This window comes from Stigmatopora nigra, chromosome 6 (assembly GCF_051989575.1).
Source record: "Stigmatopora nigra isolate UIUO_SnigA chromosome 6, RoL_Snig_1.1, whole genome shotgun sequence".
Taxonomy (NCBI): Eukaryota; Metazoa; Chordata; class Actinopteri; order Syngnathiformes; family Syngnathidae; genus Stigmatopora; species Stigmatopora nigra.
Genome location: NC_135513.1, coordinates 15781287 through 15808594, shown reverse-complemented (window position 1 = coordinate 15808594; position 27308 = coordinate 15781287). Strand labels below are relative to the sequence as shown.

General features: G+C 37.0%; 3 protein-coding genes across 6 annotated transcripts in view; 2 read left to right on the top strand and 1 right to left on the bottom strand.

The window, feature by feature from the left end:
* The window catches only part of cep44 (centrosomal protein 44), a 34292-nt gene extending 10199 nt beyond the window's left edge, over positions 1-24093 (top strand). Inside the window, exons 2-14 of one of the 3 annotated variants that reach the window (XM_077719969.1) lie at positions 8055-8104; positions 18641-18725; positions 19336-19460; positions 20968-21065; positions 21463-21610; positions 21833-21970; positions 22092-22163; positions 22525-22692; positions 22775-22906; positions 22978-23073; positions 23243-23314; positions 23685-23722; positions 23806-24093. In XM_077719969.1, the coding sequence (XP_077576095.1) occupies positions 20974-21065; positions 21463-21610; positions 21833-21970; positions 22092-22163; positions 22525-22692; positions 22775-22906; positions 22978-23073; positions 23243-23314; positions 23685-23722; positions 23806-23866 (1017 nt within the window). In that variant the 5' untranslated portion in view covers positions 8055-8104; positions 18641-18725; positions 19336-19460; positions 20968-20973 and the 3' untranslated portion in view covers positions 23867-24093. Of the gene's footprint in view, positions 1-8054; positions 8105-18640; positions 18726-19335; positions 19461-20744; positions 20882-20967; positions 21066-21462; positions 21611-21832; positions 21971-22091; positions 22164-22524; positions 22693-22774; positions 22907-22977; positions 23074-23242; positions 23315-23684; positions 23723-23805 lie in introns of those variants that run through there. The other 2 variants (XM_077719970.1, XM_077719968.1) reach the window with 2 other exon arrangements.
* Positions 15635-20615, bottom strand: fbxo8 (F-box protein 8). 2 transcript variants are annotated; one of them, XM_077719971.1, is made up of 8 exons: positions 20355-20615; positions 19318-19420; positions 18955-19038; positions 17889-18033; positions 17653-17779; positions 17455-17573; positions 16838-17034; positions 15635-16334 (listed from the first exon to the last, which is right to left on the bottom strand). In XM_077719971.1, exons 2-8 carry the CDS (start codon positions 19418-19420, stop codon positions 16147-16149), a joined length of 963 nt encoding a protein of 320 aa, XP_077576097.1. In that variant the 5' UTR covers positions 20355-20615; the 3' UTR covers positions 15635-16146. The 2 variants fall into 2 exon arrangements, with proteins under 2 accessions (XP_077576097.1, XP_077576099.1); XM_077719973.1 differs by lacking the exon at positions 20355-20615 and having other exon boundaries at positions 19318-19477.
* Positions 24094-24337: 244 nt separating the features above from the next.
* On the top strand, positions 24338-26957 carry dctd (dCMP deaminase). Its single transcript, XM_077719211.1, has 6 exons — positions 24338-24666; positions 24846-24945; positions 25289-25424; positions 25551-25667; positions 25850-25946; positions 26409-26957. The coding sequence occupies exons 1-6, from the start codon at positions 24626-24628 to the stop codon at positions 26491-26493; spliced, it is 576 nt and encodes a 191-aa protein (XP_077575337.1). The 5' UTR covers positions 24338-24625; the 3' UTR covers positions 26494-26957.
* The last annotated feature ends 351 nt before the right edge of the window (positions 26958-27308 follow it).

The window sequence follows — 27308 nt, the reverse complement described above, 5'->3', positions numbered from 1 at the left end:
CGATAAAAGTGGAAGTAAAACATGCTCACGACATGAAAAAAAGAAGAACAAGCTAAACACTAGCATTATCCTTGAGGAACTTACTCCGTCCGTGGCCCCTTAATACCGGCCGACCCATCATTCTAAATTTCCTCCCCGATGGGACGACTAGTCTTTCTCAGCAAATTGGACATGTCCTTTTGAGATAATATTTAACCGTAGGAAAAGGACGGCGGCGTTGTTCTCGAACATCTCCCAAAAGGAGTCCTCTTTAGCCGAGCTTCCCGCTAATAGCGTCTGACATTAGCACGAGTTATTTCGGTCCTTTAAATGGCTCTTCAAACACTTTGTTGTCCAGTCACATTTTTGGGGCGACGTGAGGGTGACACACAGACAAACTGGCAGCACAATTACAATAATAACACTACAACTACTACCGCTCCTTTACGCTTGTAATGTGTGTGTATGTGGCTTTACCAGCTTTAAACTATTAGCCAGAGTTGGGGGGATTTTTTTTTCTCTCCTTAAGACCCTGACCTCAGTGGTGTTACACACACACACACACACACACACACACACACACACACACACACACACACTTATACGCGCACACACACATCCTGTGTTTAGCGACTGCAGTAAAGCAAAAAAACAGTCCATCCAGAACTTAAATTGTGACACTTCCTGGTTATTCCACTTTCATGGTTTGCTGAATATTGTTGGAACAAGCCTTATTTGCTATGTTTTTTATGGCTAATGGGCTATTGCGCTAAATAGGTGCTAATGACGATAATACATTCATCTATAATACTTATAAAATGAGATTTATGGGTGTGGGTGGGTGTGTATGTTAAGATTCTCTCGCTATGTTTGGCCAAAAAGTGCAATGTAGAGAGTTGAATTTTTTTATGGTGGCCAAAAATGGTTGTCGGATCGTAATAGACGAGTGATTTAATTCTTCCACGTTTTAAAAGTTTGGAAATTCAATTTTTTATTTGTTAAACAACAATTTTTCAAAAGAGCTTTTTTTTAATGTCAAAAAAGATTTTTTTTTAATAGCGCAACAATTGTCTTTTGATTCTAAACAAGTAGGCGGGACCAGAAAAGCCATGCCCCCAGCAATTAAATTGTACCAAAGATGATTGGACTGACCCTAACATTAAAATTTTCAGAATTTTCTTTTATAAATGAATCAACTACATCATAAAAAATTATTGACTGCTAGAAAAATTAAAAATAAATAAAAATAAATCAGATTGGGCGCATTGACACTGTAACTGAAATACACAAATGTTAAGTACACACACCTACACACACACATGCCTAGTTCATTTAAGGGTTGCTAATAAACTGTTTTTTTACATGTATTTTTATGAGGATCAGGTGACCACCACCAATGATTTTGATTAGAGGAGACAGAGGCCACCCACATTTTTAGATCCTGTCTGCAATGCTCTACCTAAATAACTTCAATGAACCTCATATGCCTCATATTTTGACCAAACATCACATTAAAATTGCATATTTTGGTTCCTTGGACGTTTTAGCCAATGAGTACAAAATAAACTAATTGGCCAGCGGCGTTTATCTCCATTAAAACTGTTGGGTTTCCTTAACCTGGAGACTCTGGGGGTTAAAACTTTAATTATCTTACCGATGGTGACACTTGAAAAAGAATGTTTACAATTTGAAAACAAATTTTTAAGGATTTTATCTTGTCGCTGACATTTGATTGGATTGGATAACTTTATTGATCCTGTTTTGGGGAATTTTCGTTGTTACAGTAGCAAGAGTGTGAGAATACAGACACAGAAAAATACATTTGAGACATAAATAGATAGGTAATGAGTCAGTTAATCAATAAATAAAAGAATAGCTGGTTGCCCATTTCCTGCTTTTAAAGGTATATCCCCCCCCCCAACCCCCTCTTGGTGGAAAAAGCTACGGGTTATTCCCATATTCTCCACATTCCAGCCCATATATCTGCCACACAACTCATCAACTATACTGTGTGTGTGTGTGTGTGTGTGTGTTTGATTTGTGCAATAGTACTTGCTAGTTTCCTGCTGAGGGAAGGAGATAAAACCATTGCTTTCATCTAAATGGCTTTCCCTACAGGCTTCTGTGTGTAAGTGCGTGTAAATGTGTGTGTGTGTGTGTTTGTGTGTGCAGGTGAGGGGATAATGTGTGTGTGTGTGTGTGTGTGTGTGTGTGTGTGTGTGTTGAGGTAGCGAACTAATAGGTGGCTAATTTGAATTAGTAGCTCATGGTTTGACGGCTGGTGGTCGCAAATCCAGTTAGTGATGCCGGATGATGTCTGATATGATTGGTTGACTTTTGGGAGTGGTTTTTGTATGCTAAATATGCTTCATTTTTTAGGGAGAGGGGGTCATGCAATGGGTTTGAGTCATATTGAATCTAAGTGGATTTGTTAGTGGGTATATTTATTTGATTTTTGGGAGGAAAGATGTAGGTCACAGGTGTCAAAGTGGTGGCCCGGGGGCCAAATTTGGCCCGTCGGATTATTTTTTGTGGCCCAGGAAAGTCAATGATAAGTGCCGACTTTGTTTTAGGATCAAATTAAAATGATAGATATAGATATATATTAAATTTCCTGATTTAACCCCTTTTTAAACCAATAATTGTCATTTTTAAGCCATTTTTTCTGTGTTTTTAGGTCAAAAATCATTTTGTAACATTTAAAAATATATTTAAAAAAAGCTAAAGAAAAGTTTGTGTTTTGAGATATGGTGAAGTCATCATTAAAAAATGTACACCTTGATTTTGAGCCAAATGGAAAAATGGGGGTCAAAAGGTCATTCCTGGCTGTAAGGCTTTTGCTGTTTGTTGATGGAAAATTTATTTTTGATTAGTGGTAAGAGGCCTATTATGGTTCAATTGGTAGACAGAAAAAGAGAGTAAGAGAGCAAGAGAGGGAGAGAGAGAGACGTACTTTTTGGTGTCCATGTTTAAGGGCAAAGGTCAACCTATTTATACCATATGCACAAGCTAGAAATAGACCCCACACAAAATAGCCATTAACAAGGGTGGCGTGTGGGTGTGTGGATGTGTGGGTATGTTTTGAAGTATCCTCACGACTAACCTTGCGACCTGGGCACAAGCCAGGGTCAAAGGGCATGACCTTTGTGTCTGTCACTTTTAACACTACAGTAACAATACCCTAACCCAACCACACACACACACAACAGGTCGTTGTATCAGATTTGAAGGAATATATTTGATGAAACTCCATTTTGTAGATACTATAGCAATACTAGTCTACTTACGAAATATTTAGGGGAAAAGAGTGGGAAAATTTGCTTCAACATATGGATTCTGATGACAACAATTTAAAGGTGTTAGACTGGAGCCACACACACACTAGAGGCAATTCCTATTTCGGTTGCTGCAGTCTAAACAAGAGCGTTATCTTTGGCCCTGATTGGATAATGGATGACAACAGGTCACATGCCCCGCCCCCTCCCAGCCCACCCTAACAAGGTTGCTACTAAAAGTGACATTTTAATGACACCTTAAAAAACTCTGCTTACGGAAGTCACACATCTGATTTCATTTGTCCCTGTGTGTCTTATATTTATATATATATACATAAATATAGAAAAAAAGAAAAAAACATCTTTATACTCACCAGGGGGGTGCTGGAGCCTATCCCAGTCTGACTTTGGGCCTGAGACAGGGGAGAGAAACAACCAATCACATGCAGACTTAGCAACAATTTAGCTTACCATTAGCTTAGCATGCATGTTTTTGCAACGTGGGAGAAAACCAGAGTACCCAGCGAAAACCCACGCAGGCTCGGGGGGAACATGCAAACTCCACATAGGTAGAGCGACCTGGACTTGAACCCAAGTCTTTTGGTGTCAGTTGACTACTTCAATGATTATGTATTCATGGAATATTTATTTACAATTTATAGGTCTGTTTGTTTTATTGTTGTTATTTGTGCACTGTGTGGTGAACTTTTAAATCTCTATATACTTTATAATGACAATTTAAGCAATGCTAACATAACAAATGCATTTTTTGATGATGCTAACGGCTAATTTTACTTCTCATTGGAATGTTTGTTGTTGTTTATTGGATGATTTTGGGCTAAAACGTCGGGTTAAAACGTGATTGTTTTGGGGTGGGCTGATTGCGCCCCACATAAAGACGCCAGCTCGCGAGTGAGCCCGCGCACACACCCGGGGTGCCGTGGCTGGCGCCAGTGATTACGCTGTTAAACAAAATCAGTTTCCTGTGTTTGGTTTGATGGATGCCATCATTCTGATGGATCTAAAACAGGTAAATGTGCCCTCCCTCAACCTTTAGCCCTATTATTACCAGCGAGCGCCTTTAGCTTTAGCCCCACCCCCCACCAAATTCCTCTCATCCACACCAATACGTCCAACAATTAGTACCCTTGGATATACATTCTAACTAAACACAATTTTTTAGGTTTTCAAACCTTTTCAACAAAGAGACAATTCATATTTTCAAATATTATTCCGTGAGAGCTGCGGACACAATTTACAAGTCAAATTATGTGCCATTTTTTTGTCATTTTGCCACTTTTAAAAGACAAAAAAAATATTTAAATTCTTTTAAGAACATTGTTACGCTCTTGCTAATCAATAATTATGCTTGCAGGAGTCCAATGTAAAAAAATGTTAATGTTATTAGTTGGGCAGCGCAGTGGTTGAGTGGTTAATGTGTTTGTCTCGCTGTTCTGAGATCGAGGGTTCAATCCCCAGTTTCCTAATTTTTTCACCACTTCAAAACGTGATCAATCAATCATTTTCTGAGCTGCTTATCCTCAAGGGTCGCAAGGGGTGCTGGAGCTTATCCCCGCCAACTGTGGGCTGTAAGTGGGTGTCACCCTAAATTGATGGCCAGCCAATCACAAGGCACAAATCATAAACTTAGCATACAATTAGCTTCCGCTGCATGTTTTAGGGCAGTGGGAGGAAACCAGAGTACCCAATGAAAACCCACGCAATCATACCAACTCCCCACAGTGAAAACTGACCTGAGATCAAACCCTCGACCCCAAAACAACAAGACCACCACTCAAACCACTCACACACCGCTCCGCTCTCTCAAAACATGATTCTTGGATCATTTATCTAACAATCATGTTATGTAAACTTTATCATAAAGTAGTGTATTAAATTATTAGTACCAGTAGTTAAAAAAAACAGAAGAGTTTAGACAGTCAATGACTTCCATATGTTTTTGAAAATGGCCTCAATTCAGGATTCCTACACGGATGAACAGTCTCATCAAATACATCGACGGATACTTGGATGAATTCCAAATATTCACTATAAAATTGAACCTCATTAAACACACGAGACAATATGTAAAACATTTTTTTTACAAGCGCCTAAAGCCAATTTATGAACGCGTATGTACGTACGTACGGGAGAGAAGCAAAACCCAGAGTGGGGCAGCTGAACTGTGTCAAGACTGACGGCAGACATTCCTGTTAGTGTAGCATAACCTTCTACTGCTTTGCTGATAACACTGGCACCTCTCTATGTCACACACACACACACACACGTAACACACACACACACACATGTAACACACACACACACACTTTCCTTTACTATCTCTCGCAAACGCACAACCACGAGTAATACCATGGGAACCAGACTGTGGGTCCAACATTGTGTTGAATTATTCCACCGTGCACTTTGAAAACATATCCGCACACACACACGAACACGAGATTTGTGTGTGTGTGTGTGTGTGTGTGTGTGTGTGTGTGAGTGACCTCACCGTGGAAAGAGTTTGTTAAGATAGCGTGTCATATCTGTTGCACTCCAACACTAACATGCGTGTGCCTACAGGCGCAAGCAATGTAAACATAAATAATGGTTGAATTAAAAGGAGGATTTTTTTAAACTGTAATGGGGAATTGAATGGAATTTTAAGGGTTTACAATTTCTGTCAATTAGTATTTTTTTTCAATTATTTATTTTTAGAAGACTGGTTGTAATACAGTGTCATCATATAGTTTTATTTTTTGTATTTTTGCATTGATCAGGATTCATCATTGATATCATATTTTGAATTCATTTTTGAATTTCCACCAATCCTTCATACTGTTTTTCATTTTATTTGCATGTCAAAATTTCCGAACTATAGGCCGCTACTTTTAAAAACTTCATTTGAAGCATGGAGCGTATAGTAAGTAGCACGTAGCATGTGCGTTGTGGGATCCCATTGACATGTTAAAACGAATTTGTGTAGGGAATATGTCCCGCGGCCGGGAGACAAATAGGCAGGGAGAGAGAGAGGGAGAGAGATAGGAGCCGCGTCCAGAAAAGAGGATCAGTGGTGACCAGATGCCTCCATGATGATGTCCAGGCCAGTATCTGGACCGCGCTTAATTCACTTAACATATACCAACGGGCCTTGGCGTGTGTCCATGTCCGTGTGTGTCTGTGTGTGTGTGTGTGTTTGTGTGTGTTAGATTGTGAGTGGCGCTGGTCCTGCGTCTGCTGTGGCCCCAGAAACAAAAGGTTAACTGAATTTGGTCAACATGTAATTGATACATCCCATTTGGCTGCCTTTGTGTTTGCGCACCAGTGGACGCCTCATTGTTTACACCAAAGCCATAAAACATACTCCGACAGATGTTCGGGCCCGCACCACTCTCGCTTTGTTTCACATATTCCACTATGTTAAACGTGTTTAACATATTCCACTATGTTAAAACATGTTTAAGATATTCTTGTATGAAGATATTCCCGTACGTTAAAACATCTTTAAGATATTCCAGTACGAAGATATTCCAGTATGTTAAAACATGTTTAAGATATTCCATGTTTAAGATATTCCATCTTTAAAATATTCCAGTATAAAGATATTCCAGTATGTTAAAACATGTTTAAGATATTCCATGTTTAAGATATTCCATGTTTAAGATATTCCATGTTTAAGATATTCCATCTTTAAGATACATTCCATCTTTAAGGTATTCCATCTTTAAGATATTCCAGTATGTCAAAACATATTTATGATATTCCAGTTTGTTAAAACATGGGATTACTGTAATAAGTACAATGGCATTTATTGCCTTATACATACAGACATTAGCTTGTTTACTGTTATTTTGTTCTTCAACGGTTTTTATTTATCGTTTGGAACCGTCAAAAAGGTTACGGTAAATAAATTTAACTCGCTTTGTGTTTACTAAAAAAATGTGGCTACGATAAAACCAAGCCAAAATAAGACACGCTATCCAAAAAGACTTTAACAAGACAACTTTATTTTATCACGGAACTAATGACACGTTATTTCAAGGCTGGCTAAAAATGTGCTTTCAAGCTTGTGGCTCGACGTCAACTTTGACTTTGGCTGCTTTTTATAGGCAAAAATAAGTCTGGAAATGAAGTTTTCCAAACTGACCGTGACCAAAACGTCATTGTTGTGGTCAAAAGAATTTTGGGAGAAAAAAAAAACACAATAGCCAGATAAAGCTAGCCGCCAAATAGTCTTGAAAAATATTCATGGCTAATTTGTGTTTAGTGTCTCCAGCTGAACACTAAATATCTTTTGCAGTACAAGATTTATTGCGTGAGCAGTTCAGATAAGTACCCAATTAAAACACAACAGTTACTAAAGTGACCCTGAACATTTTGGATGTGTGTGCGGGTGGGTGTGTGTGTCATGATGTAAAACCATGGTGGTCGATGCAGGTCGAATTTGGATTTTTGTTTATTTGTAAGAAAGCGCAAAAATGCAACGTACAGTCATACCTCCTCTTACAAAATTAATTGGTTGCAGAACTTTTTTCCTAACTTGAATTTTTCGTAAGTAGAGGTGTACTTTATATGTAAATTCCGGAAATCATACCATGGTCCTCAAAAAACCACCAACTCCGCCCTTTTAAATAGGATCCGGGTCCAGTTTTTGTATGAAAGATGCGGGAAATCAATAATAAAGAAAATTTTAAGAATATTACTCACTAATGTCATTAAATTTAATGCTTCTTTCAGCTTTATCCTCGTATTGCATTGTAATATCCACCAACTGAACGGCATTTTCTTCTCTTCTGTTTTTAGATGAATCATGGAGCCGGCTTGTTCGCTCAGTTTGTCTTCGTCTGTCGCTGGTAAGTTTGTTTTCTTTAATTTTTATAGTTTATATAAGGTGTATTTCTGATAGGAATTTCCATTGAACATTTAGTTTGTACAGAAACACTCATTTTTTGTTGACTGTTTCCTCCTCATTGGGCCCTACTTCTTCTTTTTGTACTGAAAAATTGTTCCAAATGCCACAAAATTGCCCAAATTTTCATATATTTTGACTTATAAATTCCAAATATGGTTCTCACGGAATGGCATTTAAAATAGGAATTGTTTATGGTATTCTCTGTCCAAAAGGTTTGTAAAATAGCTCAAAAAAAACGTTTAAATTCCGAGTAATAATTCCCAGCCCCTTTTTTTTATCGCAATCCCTTTTTTCCGTTTAAATAACACTTAAAACTGTATAATAAATGCTATACTATTGATCCACATAAATTGAGTGTGCCAACAAGTGTCTCCATAACATCCAATTTCACGGTCAGTGGCCTTAACTCCATCCCCTGTTGCTCACAATCAGTATTGCACCTTCCAAACCGAGCGTCAAAGCATCTGGAAGGCATGAACTTTTTTTGCGAGGCCAAGCCAAGCCATCACTTCACCATCCAGCCGCACTTATGATGTAGAAAATTGCAAATGGAGTGCTCCAAATTTATTTTAATACACTTGTAAAAAAGAAGCCATTAATTCTTAACCATTTTTCTACCCCAAACGGAAAATACCGCGTTCTCGGAGATTAGATGTTCCGAGGAAAGCGGGAGGGACGTGGAGGGTCCATCTTTGTACTACTTAAAAGGCCTTTGTCTCCAAGTGTGTGTGTGTGTGTGTGTGTGTGTGTGTGTGTGTGTAAGTGTGTAAATGTGATCAGGAATTCATTAGTTGAGAGGAAGCTTGATGCTGCAGTCTGTTTTCTGTCAGTCTGTCGCACGCTGATTTTTCCCAAGGCCAAGAGGATATCCCTTTACACACACACACACACACACACACACACACACACACACACACACACACACACACACACACACACACACACACACACACACACACACACAAACGTATAAGCGAGAATAAACACAACCTGGAAAAAAAGACTTGAGACATTTTCCCAACGCGTTTGATAAGGCATGTTTATGTAGTATTTGTGGATGAAATAATCTACCATTTTAAAGTATTTGTGTTTTTGTAGGCATTTTAATCATCAAAATGGTGTTGTCGGATGGCAGGCAGAATTTTTCAGTTCTTACGCAGTTATGCTATAATAGTTAGTTGTTTTTTTCATTAATTAATATTTTTTTAGTCTTTACTCTATCCTGACCTTTAAAAAACAGAATTATAAGCATAATAACTATAAAATACAGGACATGTATTTCTAAATAACATCAAAACAAGGCAATTGAAGTCAAAAAGTATATGGTTAGGTGTATATACTTTGCACTATAACCGAGCCAAAGCAAACAGCATGATTTAAACAAAATCAAATAAAATAAATCGCACTGTAAGCACAGTAGCAAATTTGAAAAGGAAAGCAGCACGACAACTTTATTTATTTGTCCTGTCTAGCGACAGAAACTGAAAGATGTTATTCTTGGTTTAAGTATGGATGGAGGGGGCTGTTGAATTTGGGACTCCCGTTTTTAAACCTCTGTGCACTCGGCCCTTCATTTATTATCTACCACATAAGCGTCTTCGTTGCAAAGTGCTTGACATTTTTAGGCGTTTTTGGGGGTCTTTTGTGATGCATTTAGGACTTAAAACTGGACTTCAGGTAAGGCTCACAGCGAACTTTTTTGTTAAATTATTCTGGACTAAATAATACATAAAATAAATTAACACGCCTCTATGATTTTTTTATCGCTGACATCCCAAAATCCAGGAATACTACTTATAGATTAAAGATTATTTCTTTATTTTGTTCTCGCGAATATGCGAACATTGATGAGTCCGTTTCATTTGATGTTGCGTTCACGGAAAGATTTCCGAGGGGGAAAGACAAGAGAACGAGCAGTTTTGCGTGATAAATTGCAATTAAAAGTCATAATAATACGCCTTAATATTAACTTGACTTAATTCTAATAGCCCCAAAGAACGAGTTAAAATAGGCCACCTCCTATTTTAAATCATTATTGGGCCTACTAATCTTAACATAATCGCGTCTCTCACTTTACGGATTATTATAAACACACCGCAGTGCGAGGAAAAAACTACAAAACAAACATTCGAACAGAAAGAAAAATATGAGTTGATCGCTCGTTTATTAGATACTTGAAATTAATTCTTTAAGGACAATTTAATATTCCCCTGTTTTTGGTTGATGCGTAGAATTTAGGATATTGCATGTAAAAGTTAAATACTTATTATATTATAATAATAGCTAGTACTGAAACCGTTGTCAGCCACAAATTATTATTATTATTATGATTTTATACGTCTATATTTATTTAATGATTATTTAATGAAGGTAAATAGGCAAGAGAAGAGAGGAAAATTGAAAATTATAATTGAAAAAATAAATTGTGCATCATAAATTGCAATTATCATGATGGAAATGAACATTTCTTAATAATTTTATTAGATGTCGAGCAATACTGTAACGAATTATTGGGAATGTTTCTGACGTTTTGGGGTCTAAATTATAGAAATATCACGCAGTTACATCAGATTTAAATCAATGTGTATCACCCCAAATATTTTGGATAAACAAACATTCAAAATTATGTTACAGTTGATGTATTTTATGTCATATTCATTGTTTTGTTAACTCATAAAACTGCTGGAGTCTCTCTTTTTGGCTATTAAACATTATTTTTTAGGATTTTTTTTTTTTAAAAGGACATTTTTAACATGCGTGAAAGGTTTGATATTAGAAAGTGACAGTGAGATTATGTTTCAGTCTTCATTTCTGGCTAATACATTGATGATGTTAATGGACCAATGATTGTTGGAGGTTAAGTGCAGGCTGACCTTTTGTGTGTGTGTGTGTGTAGGTGTTTGTGTGTGCGTGTACGTGTGTGTGCGTGCGTATCTTGTCTTTTAGTTGTATTTTGATGATCATTTTGCCTAAATTTTATGGGATAATCTCATTAAGTAAAATAAAAAATGGATGTACAGTCAAAACAAGCAAATGTAGTAATCGAAAAATAGTTGAGATGAAAATATAGTAAATTAAAATAGTACTTTGCCTATTTTTTTCAAGAATTAAAGTTTAAGGTAGGAATATCATAACTGGAACCCCGTCGATTTATACTTTTTTCTCATATTTTATACGTTTTTTGATCATTTTAAATTGTGTAAAACTTTAGTATGGGGAAAATGTTTCTTAAAAAGTAGCAAAAAAGTTTAAAACCGATCTCGTTCTACCCATTTGGACTGTAATTTGGATGTCTCGGTCATTTGTAGCAGAGGAAAACATCACTGTAGACTGCTTACCGTCCTTTTCACTATATAAATATAGCACGTCAGCAAGCAATGTCAACCTGCCAGCGTCATACAGCGACATCTACACAATCTGGATTGGGCACCCCACCCAATTTTGGGCAAATTTTATATTTTTAAGTGCACTTGATGAGTAAATATGCTCCGTGTAGCATTAATTATCACTTAATGGGAATTGCCATCATCAAAAAGGGGAGAAATTGGCCGAGGTTGCCAGATATGCTGATTCCAGATCAGATCCAAAATCCCCCAAATTGGCAAAAGGAGGAGGAGCCTATAGTTTGGGGCCTTGTCCGAATGTGACCCGTATTTGGCCCCGCATCTGCCAATGGCTGAATTTGTGAATGGGGAGCTTTTAGTGTATCATCTGCGTTACCCAGAATTCTTTGCTCTGGCTACCATGTCTCAACCCCATGTCAGATGTTGCGCAACACTCTGAGGCAGATGGCAGGCTTGTCGTTGGTGATTTATTACTCCAAAAGAAGTGCAAAGACGTAAATGTTGTTAGATTTTTTTTCCTTTTCTTTGTCTACGCCGTCTTGCCGCCGGATTTATGGGCGTCGTGGCGGCTTGGGACAGCTCGGAGTGGTGAGCTGGTGTTTTCATCACAGGCAGGAAAGAAAGAGGAAATTGAATGAGGTGAGGACTGAGCATTATGGGAATACCCCAAAAAAAATATGTTTCTGGCATCCAGAAAGAAAAAAAAATCTGACATGGAGGGATTTTGTTGGATTGGACGGCGAGGAAGAACCATTCAAAGATGGCTAAAACGTACAAACAGGAATATAATTGAAGAAATAGGAATAAATGGTAGTCATAAATCACAAAACGCAGGATAAAATGAAAAAAAAATGACTTTAAAAATGTGACAGATGGGCGGGGTCAGCACAAGATGGGATACATATAAAAAAGTGCATCCGTTAACAGTACATATGAAACAGAAACAGAAAAAAAGGACTCAAGTATTAACATACTCATCACTCATCATTAAAGTCAAAAGTATAAAGTACAAAGTCAAGTAAGCAAAAGAAGGTATTAAGAAATATTAAAAGCAGGCCGGATTCAAAACCCTAACGGGGCCGTATGTGGCCCGCTGGCCGTAGTTTGCCCAAATCTTTTTACGTTATTTCGAGTGATCAACTAGCTTATTTTATATTAGCATATTTTGAGAATGTGGGAAGAAAACCCACACAAACTTCGAACTTGGGATCAAACGCGGAATCTGGGAACTGTGAGGCGGACTTGCTAACCACCCATGAGTGACCATGTTAATAAAAAAATATGTACTTTCAAATTTCATTCAAATCAAATGAGTAAAATTGAAAAATATCATTTTTTTTGCTCAAATTATTTAGAAAAAGGGCACAATTAAAGATAAAGGCGAGTAGAACCAGCAGTACCAGTTCGAGTCCTGGTATGGAAGGACTGGATGTGTATGTATGTGTGTGTGAGGTAGCTATAATTGTGTGTGTGTGTTTGTGTGCATGTTTTTGTCTGAATGTCAAAGCAAGCTGACGAAATGCAGAGACTTTTGAGCCGAGGGAGGCCATCCATCATCTCTTTCAGCCTTAAGTGCGCCCGCCTCTCCGGACGGACCGAGACGCCACCACACCGCCACCACCCCGCCGCCACCCCGGTTCACATCTCTGGACCGGACTAAATAAACATAACTCGTCATCATCTTTAGATCCAAAATTTTCACTTGTCGTCTTCAAAAAATGGCAATTGCGGAATGCTAAATTTGACTTACAGTACGTATACGAAAAAGACTTGAAAATGAAGGAATTTCGATATTTTTGATATCATATTAATCCATTGAGTTTCTTAAATTCATTTCTTGTGATTATTATTGACTTTTATTGACTACTAAAATGCGAAACAGCCCTTAAAATACTCCCCAAAAATGACATTATCAAGTAAAAGTTGTTTTTGAGTCAATTTTACATAAAATATGAACCCCAAAATTAGTGACAAATGAATATATTTCAAATAGTTCCTTATTCAACATTTTCAGCCAATTCGATCATTATTAAACGATCTTTTTAGGATATTCAAATTTTCCGAGCGACATTTGAATGTGTCATAATTTGTTAGTCATTTTCCAATCATATCCTCCAAAACGGTCTGCGACGGCCATGTTGATAAAACTTTCCAAAGTAGAAATAAACTAGCAAGCGCGTATATATGTGTATGACTTAAATTTCATTTGGTTTAGATTGCTGACTGAATTTGACTTTGAATTATTTGGAAAAAGAAGTGTATTGAAATGTGCCAAATTATATCTTTGGCCTTATTTTTGCTGTAAAAACCCAGATATTTCCTTCTCAGGCACACGGAGAGGTCAAGTGTCAAGGGTCATATTGTGTCTGGAGAGGATTTAGGCTTTGCCTGCAACATTTAGAACACACACACACAAACGTTCACAAATAGAGGCTCACTAAGACTATCTGATATGTAGAACGGAGGCCCATCAAAAAAAGCAGTGTGACTTTTACCAAGTATATCATTTTTTCCCCAAAATGGCGGCGTTGAAGCGGAATCCAGTGACAATAGCTCCCTAAATCCCCACTCGTATTTTGAAATCTTTAATATTTATGTTTTATTGTTTTTTTAATACTTTACTTGATAGTTTAACTTATATTTTATACTCCATATGTATATATACATGTATATATCTCAGGAACACTTTATTTATTAACTTATTTATAACCTATTTATGTTTAAAATGCCTTTTCTGTGTCTGTATTCTCACCCCCTTTCCCAAATACAGGATAAATTAAATTATCTAATCTAATCCTAAAATGAATTTAATCTGTTATACGTTGATTTCCTATGGCTAATAGCAGTTTTCTTGAATTGACTTTTGCACGGCAACAAGAAGATAAACTCCATTTTTTTGCTCTAGCCAACATCTTATTGGCTGCCTCTCATAATAAAATGACTTTATTGATACATATATATTTTTTAAATGAGACTTTTACCAACACCAATTCTGATCTTAAAGTGCATCTAAAGTTCTTTTCGATCTTATCATCCAAATTTCTCTTAAATACAAAAGCATGGAAACTCTAAAATGTTAGCAAAGGTAATATTTAATCATTAGTGACATATTAATGAGCATTTCTCGCTAAAGTGTGTCAGTTACAAAGCATGACTCTCCCACAAAAAAAACAACATAAAACACAACAAATTGCTTTCTAATTTAGAAAAAACATACTTCATTAGTGTCTTTTTAATATAATCTTCAAAATAAAGACTACAATGGCAGCCAAATCTTGATTTATAATAAAACCAAGACACTATTTACTTCAATTTCACTAAAGCCAGAACAGCATTTTTAAAGCCAGTGAGATGAAAAATAAACTCTTAAATAATAGACAAACTTCCCAACAACATATTTGTGGCAAAGGTAACATTCGTGAGTGAATTCTATGCAGCTAAAATCTTTGTTAATGGCACACATTTTGCATTTAAAAGAGTATTTGAGCGTATTACCAATTATTAAATCTGCTTTTTTTTGGACGTTTTGATGCAATAGCTAAAATCCAGCACTAGTAAATATGTACTCCAACGTTTTTATGCAAATAAAGAACAAGAACATGAGTTTTAATACAGGGATCAATTACTTTTTAAACATAGACAACCATAATTAATTCAAATTTCCCATATTTTAAAAGAAAAATACATGTAAATGTGTATTTTTTTTAGTAATTTTACTGCTTTTAAAGTACAAAAATTTTATTATTACTTTTTTTTACGCTATTCCTAATCAACAAGTAATGAAAAAAAAAATTAAAAGGACGGGTGTCCTGGTGGATGAGTGGGTAGCGCATCAGCCTCACAGTTTTGGGGTCCTGGGTTACAAATCCAGATCAGTCCACCTGTGTCTAGTTTGCACGTTCTCCCTGGGCCAGTGTGGGTTCTCTCCGGGTACTCTAGTTTCCTCCCAAATTCCCAAAACTTGCATGCAAGGCTAATTATATGCTAAATTGCCCTTAGCTATGAGTATGATTGGTTTGTTTGTCTCGTTGTGGCCTGCGATTGGCCATCCACCAAGTCAGGGTTTTTCCCACCTCTGGCCCAAAGTCATCTGGGCTATGCTCCAGCACCCCCCATAATCTTTGCGAGGATATACAGTTCAGAAAATGTAAAAAATTAAAAAGGGCCGCTAGCTAGACATAGTGTCGCCGCCTCAGTGTTGACATGACGCTCCCATCGGTGCGTTTGAGATTCCATATTTTAACTCACAGGCTAACGGAGAGCCCTTTTTACCCATGTGGCTTCCGAGCCATAGGTTCCCTACTCCTACTTTAGCAATTTTTCCAACAAGTGATGGTGGAAGAGTCAGTATTTTCAAGAAATCAGTCTGAGAGCAGCTTTGGGGTTTCTCCTCCCACCACTTAGTAGTATGTATACGTAATACTTGAGCAGTGCAGCGTCAGATTTTGTCTTCACCGTGGCGTCTCTGACACAAAAGTCTCGGGACATTCACTTCATTTTGGTGCTTGTAGTGTAGGTTGCGTTTTTGTGCACAAAATCCATTTAAAAAGTCTCCACATTCTATAGACTATGGATGGGCCATTCCTATTCTTCAGTGCATGAGGAGGGTTTCTTCTAGATAGAGGAGAAGAAAACAAAACTAGGCGGCCACGTGGCCGATCAAGTAGATGTTGTCGTAAAGATGTCCCACAAAGTCATCGGAGACGTTGTGGGCTGCCCGCCGGGTGTTCCTGATGAACTCCCTTTTGGACATTTTGTTTTTCACGTGAGGACTGCTCAGGTCGATGGACAGCAGGATGAGACTGTAGCACAGGACGTAGACAGCATCTAAAAACCAACAAACAATATAAAATCATCTCACTAGGTAGGAGCTAACCCGCATATAAGACGACCCCTTTTTTTTCAAGTTTGAAAAGCAGTTTTTGAACAGCAAATTCAATTTTTTTTTACAGAAATTCATGATAGTACCCTGTCTGAAACCAATAATCATAACAATATATTGGTGAGAATTTTTAAAATTATTTTTCCTCTTTCAAATCATGCAAAAAACTAGCTCCGCCACTAGCTAATCACGGGAAAAGGTAGCAGTAGCGTTGAGACAGCCATCCAAGATCCCGCGCCATTACGATAATCCCACTAATCACAGCAGTAAATCCAGGGAGGATTACAGCAAATTCCAGTCGGCTCTGCTGAGAAAGCTAAACTAGCAATTTGTTGCTAGCGCTCTCCATTTTGGGCGTCTTTCTGCATCCAACCAGTCAGTGTATGTGTGTGTAAATGATATATACGAGTGTGTGTGTGTGTGTGTTTGTGTGTGTTTGAGTACTCACCAGGACTCAGACCCAGTTCTCGGACGAGGCCAGGGTTGCAAGTGCAAAACCGGTGGCTAAATTTGGTGATGAGCGTTTCCAGATATTCTCCGCGCTCCTCCGGCGCGTGAATGTGGCGGAAGAAATCTCGCAGAGCGTTGGGGAGGAACTGATTGCTGAAGTTGTGAAGTGTCACCAGCTCATCCAAAACGTCACGTCTACACACACACACACACACACACACACACACACACACACACACACACACACATTTTCATTTCTCTTGCTAAATTATTTATTTTAATTTAATTATTTTTTCTTGTGTTTTAACAGCAACCCAAAGGACTAAAAGATGGAAATTAGCCTTCGCCTATAATCTTACATATTTCCATGTTGACCTATATGACAATTTTACATTCCCTAAATTTATGTTATTTCACAGCTTTCTAGACTTTTGTCCTGTTTTTATTTATTTATTTGCTTTTTCCTCCTTAGTATATTACATTATTGATTTTATCTCGCATTTATAACGTCAACCTGTCCAAGATACTAAAGATGGAAATGAGCCTTTGCCTATAAATCGTACATATTTCCATCTAGACGTAGTGTCCCTTTAATTAAATCTAACTCAAGTTTACCTCTCATCCAAGTAAATCCTCAGCATCTTCCAATTGAGCCGTCTGGTATAGAAGATGAACTTGGCTTGTTCTTTGGGGTGATCCACCAAAATGCCTTTGGACATGAAATAGGAGATCCCCTATGGACGCCCCCCAAAAAAACAGAAAAGATTGAGCTCTGCGGAAAATCCAGATCTTTTGAAGTCCACTATTGGTTACCTCCTGCGGGTTGGCATTGAACGTCAGGCTGCCTTCATCTAGCTGCAGATAAAGTCTTCTATATGAGAAACCAGCAGGCAGTCTCCTGTTGTAGATGGAGCAGTGACCCCATGTGGACTTGCAGAGCCTTGGGAAAGCCAACGCGACATGGGAGGTTTATCAAAAAAAAGAAAAGAAAGAAAGGTCGTTTAGTGCAAACATGTGCCTAAGTGGAAGGTCGACTTGGGTCTCCTCACCCCTGCCAAAGATATTCGTCGTGTCCCAGGTCTTGCCACACGCAGCCGGCCAGACAAAGATCGGTGGCGTTCAGATAGGACAGGATGGTGATACCCAACTCGGGTGGGAGCATCTCCAGATCGATGAAACCGTCTTGTTCTTTGCCTGGAAATGTGGAGTAGGTTGGAAGGGAATCAAATGTGGATTTTAGAAGGCGGCAATGGGGAGGAAAAGGGGTTGCAAGGTAGGGAGTTTCCGACCTTAATAGATGGCGAAGAGGCTATTTGTAGATGTACTTTTTTACCTCTAAAAAGGACTTTTTGTGTTTTAGGCTTTGGAATTATTTGTTGAATTAGCTAACAAAATAGTAGTATTTTACTAGAAAAACAGCATTCCTTCTTGTGCGATGGTAGTTGTTGCTTCTATGGTTTATGTATAATTACTATAAAAACATGAACATATGTGTGTGAGTGTGGGTGTATATATGTGTGTATTTGTGTATATATACGTATGTATATTGACTATATTTGTCTTTTTATCTCATACTTCATATTACACGCTTATTTATATTTTATTAAATTCTACTAGGTCTGCAAGTTCTAAATAAAAGGAGCCCATTTGCAATCCTTGAATTTATTTGAGCATTTAACATCACGGATGTTATTTTTTGGACGCGTTGTAACTCGTCCAAATTGGAGAAAAGAAAGAAAACCAAACAACAACAAGAGCATAATTTTAGGAACGACTAACTGCACTTTTAGCATTTTTTTAGGCACTTCTTGAGACACTTTGCAGTACTTGAAGAGAAGTAGCAGTCTAAACAAGAGTAACTTGTTAAGACAAGTACATCGTTAAAAGTGAGGACGAAAAATAGACAACCCAAGTGGACTGGCGTTCAAATCAAGTGCTGTCATCATTCTCTACATTTATTCACCATTTAAGAAAAATCAATAATTACATATTTAGTTGCTTTTAAAACTACAAATAAATACACTTTTGTGACTTAGGAATAAAGCAATGTACGCTAAAAACATCAAGGATTGCATAGCGGTATTAGAATATACAAAGAGTGTATTTTGAGCCTACCCCCTCTGCGTGTTTTCAGTAGATGGTAAATGTCAGGTCCATGACAATGTTGAGGGTTTCTACGAAGGGACCCTCCATCCCTACCTGTGCAAAAAATATATACAAGTTTGTCATTTTTGCAATAATAACATGCATGTCACAGGACGTTTAGCATTAAAAATGACTCCCATTTGGTCCTTTTTATACTCTTCATATGTACTGTTAACGGATGCACTTTTTTATATGTATCCTATCTTGTGCTGACCCAGCCCGTCTGTCAAGTTTTTAAAGTCAATGTGGCCCATCAGGACACAAAAGTTTGCCCACACCTGTTCTATACACTGACTGGTATACTACTACTACTACTACTAGTTTTAAGATTACCCTGATCTGGTCTTGCAGCTCCTGTCTCCGCAAGTCGGTCCACAAGTTCTTCCTGAAGCTGCTGCTGTTGTCTTGGTGGCAGCCTCCACAGTGCCTGACCCATCTGTGTAGAAAAAACAGACGTTAAAGATGGACATTACCAGGTACCGTATAAATAATATTACAATACATTTCAAAATGTACTCTCGGCACAGCTTGTTGAGATGTTTAGGTAGTGTTCATGTGTGTAAATGTACATTGCTAAAAGTGGAACAAGACGTTTCAAAGAAATATTGCCATCACATATTGAAAAAAGTATGGTTATTTCCAATTTTATGTTCAGGTCATGTTCTTGTCATTGTTAATATATTAGGGAACGATAGTTCATTCTATTTAGTACGTACAAATTCAACGTTTAGAACTTCTCCTGCTAACCTAATGTTTTTTTAATTTAGAATTTTATTCATGTCAACACTAAGGATGCCAGGTCTTTATTTCAAGTGACATCTTTGTCACAAACAAATACTACTTTTCCCCTCATAATAAGTTGAATTATGCCCCATTATACCACATTCAGCAGATATTTTAATAATGTTTGATGTTAAAATTGACTCAAATGTGAGAAATTAAAGTTTCCCACAGTCACAGTTATTAATACCATTACAAAATATTGATATATTTTCCCACTAAGAAATTACAGAATCAGTGTTTTTGTTTATTTGTTTTTACTGCTTTAGCTGTCGCTGTGTTGTGTAAACAATCCCCGGGTCTCGTCAACCTGAAGGCTCATAGATAGATTGACGCGAAGAACCACGCACCATCCAATCAAATTCAACAATGCTTGTCACGTGTATAGTCGATTTGCGCAGCCATTGGTTAGATTTGCTGTCACTCTTTCGTAATTTGAAGACCTAGCATGGTTGCTATTTTTATAGTGACGAAAATCGGTCGACATGGCAAGCGATTGCGTAAGAATTAAAGAGACATAGTTTAATGAAGTGTATGTAATGCAAACGGAGCCGACTGACAGATAAAGTATCAAAACACGAGACACCTACCTGAGTTCAAAGAATCCTGTGACAGCTCGACTTTCATACAAGCTCAGCTGCAAATTTAGTTTACTTGAAGTTCTTTATTCAGATGTAACTTCTGTCAGTTCAGATACAAATAAATAAACCGAATAGAATCCCCGATTAAAACAAATGTTGCAGGGCTCTGGAGGAGTCCTCCATTCTGTCGATAACAACATTATCATATGTCAAACCCTCCTCCTGTCATTCCTACCCTCCCCTTCCCGTCGCTATTATCACTAACGACTTATATATGTAAGCGCATTATAAAAAAAATAATTAAAATCATAATAACTTTCAGTAAACTCTAAACAGTTAAAAAACAACAACAGTTTCGGATTTTAAAAGAACCTGTCACGAATCTTTTTTCAAAGACACACGTCACTAAACACCACGTGCCCAGAGGAGCCAATCACATATCGTTTTGTCCAAACCCGGTAAAAACAACATTTCCAATGCTAGGTTGTCTCTTGGATACGCTTTTTCGGTCAACCAACTAAAAAAAGCAGATTGAAGTAAGCACTTTTCTGAATAACTTTATTCAGCTGTTAAATGATGTACAGTAGTTTGTAAATAATTAGTACGCAAATGTAATTTATAGGTCAGAATGCTGCCCACTGGAGATGTGCAAGGCTGTCTTCGAAAACTGGAAACTCTTTTGCGAATCATAAAGTACCCTGGAAATGTCGACTTCACTGGGTAAACTGCTTAATTTGTATCCCTTCACAACAAACTAACTTGTCTAACCCAACCCTATGACTGTGTGAAGGCTATTTTATAAAGAGGACCATATAACATTCCTGTGTACCATAAAAGCGTTCCACCAAAAGCAGAAAAGTTAATTATTTACATTGTCGTCAATCATTTACATTCAAAAATTTAATTTGAAATTGACAATGTGAATTGGCCCTTAAAATTCAGGGTGTTGCTGCCTACTGCCCACATTTGGCTGGGATAGGCTCCGGCACCCCTGCAAACCTACTGAGTATACACTATTCGAATTGAATAACATAATTTAAAAGTATTATAACTTTTTTTCTTCAGTGCTGAGTCCTAGAAAATCACAACTATTTGAAATTGTGTTTGGTGTTATTAGACTTTCCAAAGGAGATCCCTCAGCTTTTCTCCCAGTACTGAGCTTCACCTTCACCACATTTTCACCACCATTTACGGAGCAATTAGTGGCTGCCGGATTCGAGCTGACGGGCAAAACCGACTTAAGATTCACCGACACGCTTTACAAGGTACCCCTCTCAGACACAGTTATTAAAAGCTCACGCAAGGGACTAATATACACTATACAATTCAGATGGGATATAAAATGGAACCTAGATGGGTCAAAAAAAATAACTTGCATTGAGCAGTATGAACTATGAAACATGAAAGAATGAAAATAATGGACAATTTTCCATTTGGTTTGTGCTTTTTTTATTTTAAATTTTTTAAATATATTTTTTTATTTTAAGGTTTTGCGAGATATCTTCCACTATAAGCCCATAGTCTCCAAACAACAGTTTCTGCAGAGTGGTTTTGCACAAAGAAAGATTTCCAACCTTTGTGATATCATTGGTTTGGTCCTGAAGAGACATGGGGAGCTGAAAAAGGTAAACTACTCATTTAAATGTCTTTAAGGCTCAATTATACCCTCTCATTTTCACATTGAATGTTGGAGTTAAGCAGCTTTGTATTTTGACAAATCTTTATTGATCTTTTGCTGTGTTCTAGCCCAGAATTAAAAATCCAGTGTCACGTAAAGACAGAAATGAAGAGCGACCAAATCGGACTAAGACAGATATTGTAAGTGTGTATTACAATATATGTAATCATATTGTACAAAAAACAGACTCCGTTCTAAATTAGTATCTCAAATTCAGATACACTACGATCATTTTTTGAGATAATTACATTTGCAGGAAATATGTTACTTAAAAAAATAAAAAACAAAACAAAATATTGCTAAGTTGGGGTCATATAGGAAATTGGACCAATCGATTTCCTTGTTTTGGATGTGGAAACTTTGAATTTGGCTGAATTTGGCCTTTAAAATCATGATTTCATGTGTCATAGAGAGATAAAGTGCAATGTATGGGTTTCTCTGCTTTTTATTTTGGAGTAATAATGTATAATAATGACTTGTAATGAATGTTTTTTGTTTCAGGTTTGTGACATACGGTTTGTTGATAATTGCATGCAAAAAGACCTCTCCTTATCATGTCAGGGTGCCGTACCAACCTTGCATAGCCAATTTTACTCAAATATGAAGTATACTGAACATGGAAATGCAAATGAGACTGAGAAGAAGCAAGAGGAAGAAAACATTCAACAAGTAAGACTTTTGTTGAGCCAAAAATTTGAATGAAAACATACCAGTTTGGAATTTAAGATAGGTCAGTCATTTTGTCTTTCAGTTTTCCCAGATGGAGCAAAGACTTTCTGTTATGGAAACTCAAATTGAGACTCTACTGAGTGGTTTTCAAAGGATCAGTGTCTTGGAAGACCACCTTGAGGAACTATCGAGAAAGACCAACACAAAAGAAGGAGTAAGCCACTTTTATATTGCATACTTTTTTAAAAAAATGACCGTGTTTAATCCTATTCTGCATTTTGGAAGGAAGAAGAAATGATCACCATACCAAGAAAGAGCTGGGACGATCTAAATGGGAGAATCCTATTGCTGGAAACCAAATTGGAACTGGGCCAGGCTAAGGTAGGACACACTCAAGAACTGGACCAGATTTTGGAGGGCAGTGATTTAGGTTTTAGTTGTTTTAGTTGTTTTAGTTGTTTCACCAATTGTGAAAGGAATTTCAATGTTTAACGATGACATTGTATTTGTTGTCGTTGAAATGACTTTTTGGACTCTCTATTTTTAATAGTCAGGGGATTCTCCATCGTGCAAGCCATCAAGTCCAGACTACACCCTGAATTCCATATCTGATGCTTCCACGGTGAGACATTGAAGCATTCTAATCAATTTTGCGGAGATGTAGACGTCAACAACTCTCAAGATGAAAGAAAACATTAGTCTGTGGGTCTTAGGTTTTGTCATTTTATTTTATTTTATGTGTTGTAGTACCAAAATACTTGGAATCTTTCTTTAAATCTCTAAGAAAGTATTTTAATTTGATGGACATAGTGTCTGTTTCTTGTTTTACATGGACATAATTGAAAAATTTAGAGCTGATGAGTGTATAACATTGGTCAAAGTGGGTGTGTCCTTTGGTTATTCATGTGGGTTGTCAATCAATTGAAATTGACTATACATAAACTGTAATGATTTTCAATCCAACTCATTTTATTTTTTTATATTTTCTTCAGTGCGACGTAAAAAACAGACTGGAGAGGATCACCAACATGTAATTGCCTTCCTTTGTGAACCAATGTTCCACAATGTAAACATGTCACTGTGTCCTCAATGTGTCTCTCATGACTTTTCTAGGTTGAAGAGTACCTCAACTTTAATGAAGAATACAGAGGCCTCTACAACACCAAACCCATGATTTACTTAAATATTCCGAGTGACTTTTTAATTTTGGGTGGTTAGGGCGTCAACCTCACATCCTCTGGCCCGTGAGTCAGCTGGACTAGGCTCCAGCACCCCCTGTGACCCTAATTGTGTCTAGCTTTCTTTTTTGGTTTGTCTTTTTCCAATAAGTGGAGGCAAGTTAAACTTTTTTTAATAGGGCGCTAACTGGGTTTGAATTAAATAAAAGAACAAGAATGATGACAGAGTTGTACTTCATGTTATTTTTGTTGTTTTTAATTTCATAAAAGACTTTAAAAATATAACATATTTATTTTCTACAACTCAGGATAAACTTAATCATCTGAAAATGGAGCAATTTAAAGCTATTTTTTCCAAAATTCAAAGCGCCATTGACTGAAACCAATGCCACAGAGCCAAAATGGCCGACTACTGTTTGACCACTAGATGGCAGTAGTAAAACAGAAATAGTTGAAGTATTACTTTAATGAATTCCCCGGTTGTGACTTCCAGGTGCAAGTCGCCGTTAATTAAGACGAAATTTTACGCTTAACGTCGTCTTCCACATAGTTTGGAGTTGTAAATAAAATATTTAACACATAAAATAGACTCACGAGGTCGTGGTAAAAAGATTAAGGTTTAATCGTTTACCTGTCAAACAAAAATCTGGTATTACGCAGACAAACATTTACGCGCGTGTTGCTGGAATTTCTCAACCAAGCCGAACAAACTTCCTGGAGTAAAATTCGACTTTCGTGGACGTATTTTAACAAACATGGACGACGCTAAACAACAGAATCCTGCTGTTTGCAACGGGTGAGTTGTGTTAAGTTTAACGAAACGAGAAAAACTTATGAAAAACGTGGTACTCCCACTGTAAATATGGAGGACTACAACTCCGTCTAGTGACTAATTTACACCGCCTGGCTTTTTGTAGTCTTGACAACTATTACATGTTGGTAAACCTTATGTTTACGAGTTCTTTATCTTTATAGCTGTACAACCAAGAAAAGAGAAGACTATCTGGAATGGCCCGAGTACTTTATGGCTGTTGCATTTTTGTCAGCGCAGAGAAGCAAGGACCCGAGTTCACAGGTGGGTAACATTTTTTTGAGAAAGTATTTACTAATTAGCTGTCTTAAGTCGGTTTAATAGTCATCTTAAGGTCCCTGTAGTATTCTTCTCCGAAGCACAGTATGTCTTCCCCTCCCTACTTGTCTTTTCTAAAAGCAAGTCTTAACAGGGGAACCCAATGAAGTAATAATGATGTTGTGAAATGAATTTTGAGATGTTTTGTCCGTTAAAAGTGGTGAAAAAGCTAAAAAAATGTATACATTTTCATGTATTTTGATGAGAGTACTGCTGCGATGATGCATTAGTTTTTTGTTGGCTGGTTTTAGATGTCTGATTTGCTTACAAGGTATTTTCCTTAACACAGGTGGGGGCGTGTATAGTGAACCAGGAGAATAAAATTGTTGGGATTGGCTACAACGGAATGCCGAACGGTTGTCACGACGACCAGTTACCTTGGGCTCGCTCGGCGGATGACCGCTTGGACACCAAATATCCTTACGGTGAGATGGCGTTCCTTGAAAAATACATGGGAACGGCCAATAAATGCCTTATGAACGTAAGGCTTTTTTCGTAAAAAAACGACATAGTATAGTAAGGCTTTTTTTCTTAAAAATCTTTCCGACCAGTGTGCCACGCGGAGCTCAACGCCATCATGAACAAGAACAGCGCCGACGTGAAGGGCTGCACCATGTACGTGGCGCTCTTCCCGTGCAACGAGTGCGCCAAGCTCATCATCCAAGCAGGTCAGTTAATGTTTGGTTAATAAATCCCCAGGAAAAAAATCTGCAATGTAATGAAGCCGCGAAAGTTAAACCGTGAAATAGCGAGGGATTACTGTACATGCAAATTCTGAATGACATAGAGTATCGGTGTAATGCATTTATTTGTAATGTTTTCATTATTATGGTGCTCAATCTGTCCCCAGGAATCAAGGAGGTGGTCTATCTTTCTGATAAATACCATGACAAACTAGAAATGATTGCTTCCAGAAGACTACTAGACATGGCAAAAATACAGTACAAGTAAGTTATCTATTGCTCACAGCTTATAATGTTCTTTGTACTTTTTTATAATTATTAATAATATTAGTAAGGCTTCTTTTCAAATAAAATTACCATGTATAGTAAGGCATTTCTTAAAGAAATGACCATGTATTATAGTAAGGCTATTTTTTTATGTCCTTATATAGTAAGGCTTTTTTATAAATAACCATGTATAGTGAGGCTTTTTTTTGTTAAAAAAAATTCTTAAAAAAACATAGTATAGTAAGGCTTTTTCTTTAAAAAATGACAGTATAGTAAGTCTTCCTTAAAAAATTACCATGTATAGTAAGAAAAACGACATAGTATAGTAAAACTTTTTTTCTTCAAAAAACAGTATAGTAAGTCTTGTCCTTAAAAAAATACCATGTATATATAAGAAAAACGACATAGTATAGTAAGGCTTAATTTTTTTTTTTGTAATTGTTCATTTTGTCTTGTTAGGCAATTCGAACCAAAAAGGACGAAAATTGTCATCGATTTCAATTCCATCAACTCTTCGATGGCGCTGGACAATTTGACAAAGTGACGTTGCAAATTAGGAACGGAAACTAATCCAAACAGGGGAGTTTAGCATTTTGGTTGTTTTGGCACCTCCACGGTAAAAGTTTTTATTCAAATTCCATTTTTATGAGAAATGACAAGAATTTATAGTTACCATATTCTAATTCAAAGGTATTTTTATAACATACTTTTTTTTCTTACTTCTTTAATTCCAAAGATATGAAATGGAAATGTTAGATTGTTGAAGAATTATTTCAAGGCTCAAAAGATTCTTTTTTGCCTGAATAATTAAGTTTTTACTCTGATATATGTCAACTTTTCTTACTGTTTTTAGAAAGAGCCATTGAATTTTAGCTGTCTCTTAGGGATTTTATCACTGTAAAACTATTCACCTGTATATTAATGACAATTTACATTGCTATTAAGAATTGTATTGTGAAAATCTATCTGGCTAGAATTTATATCAATAAAACCTTTAGGTGCTCAATATTTTGATTAAATTAATGTGTGTGAATATTGTGCTTTGATGCAGAATGTCATGTTCCAGAAGAAGAAAAAAAAATCACCATTGAACAGGTAAGACAACCCTAGCCAAACCCCAACCCTAGCCAAACCCTTACTCTAGCCAAACCCTAACCCTTTTGTATTTAAAAACACCCTAACCTTAACCCTAACCCATTTAAAAACACCCTAAACCCTAACCCTAATTTCAGCAAAAACAAACTCTTACCTCTTCAAGGGTTAGGGTTTTGAAGATTGAAAGATTTGAAGTGCTAGTTATGTAAAAAATATTGTCTTTTCTTTGTTTCAGGTCCAACTGAAACTACCGAAAATGGAGAT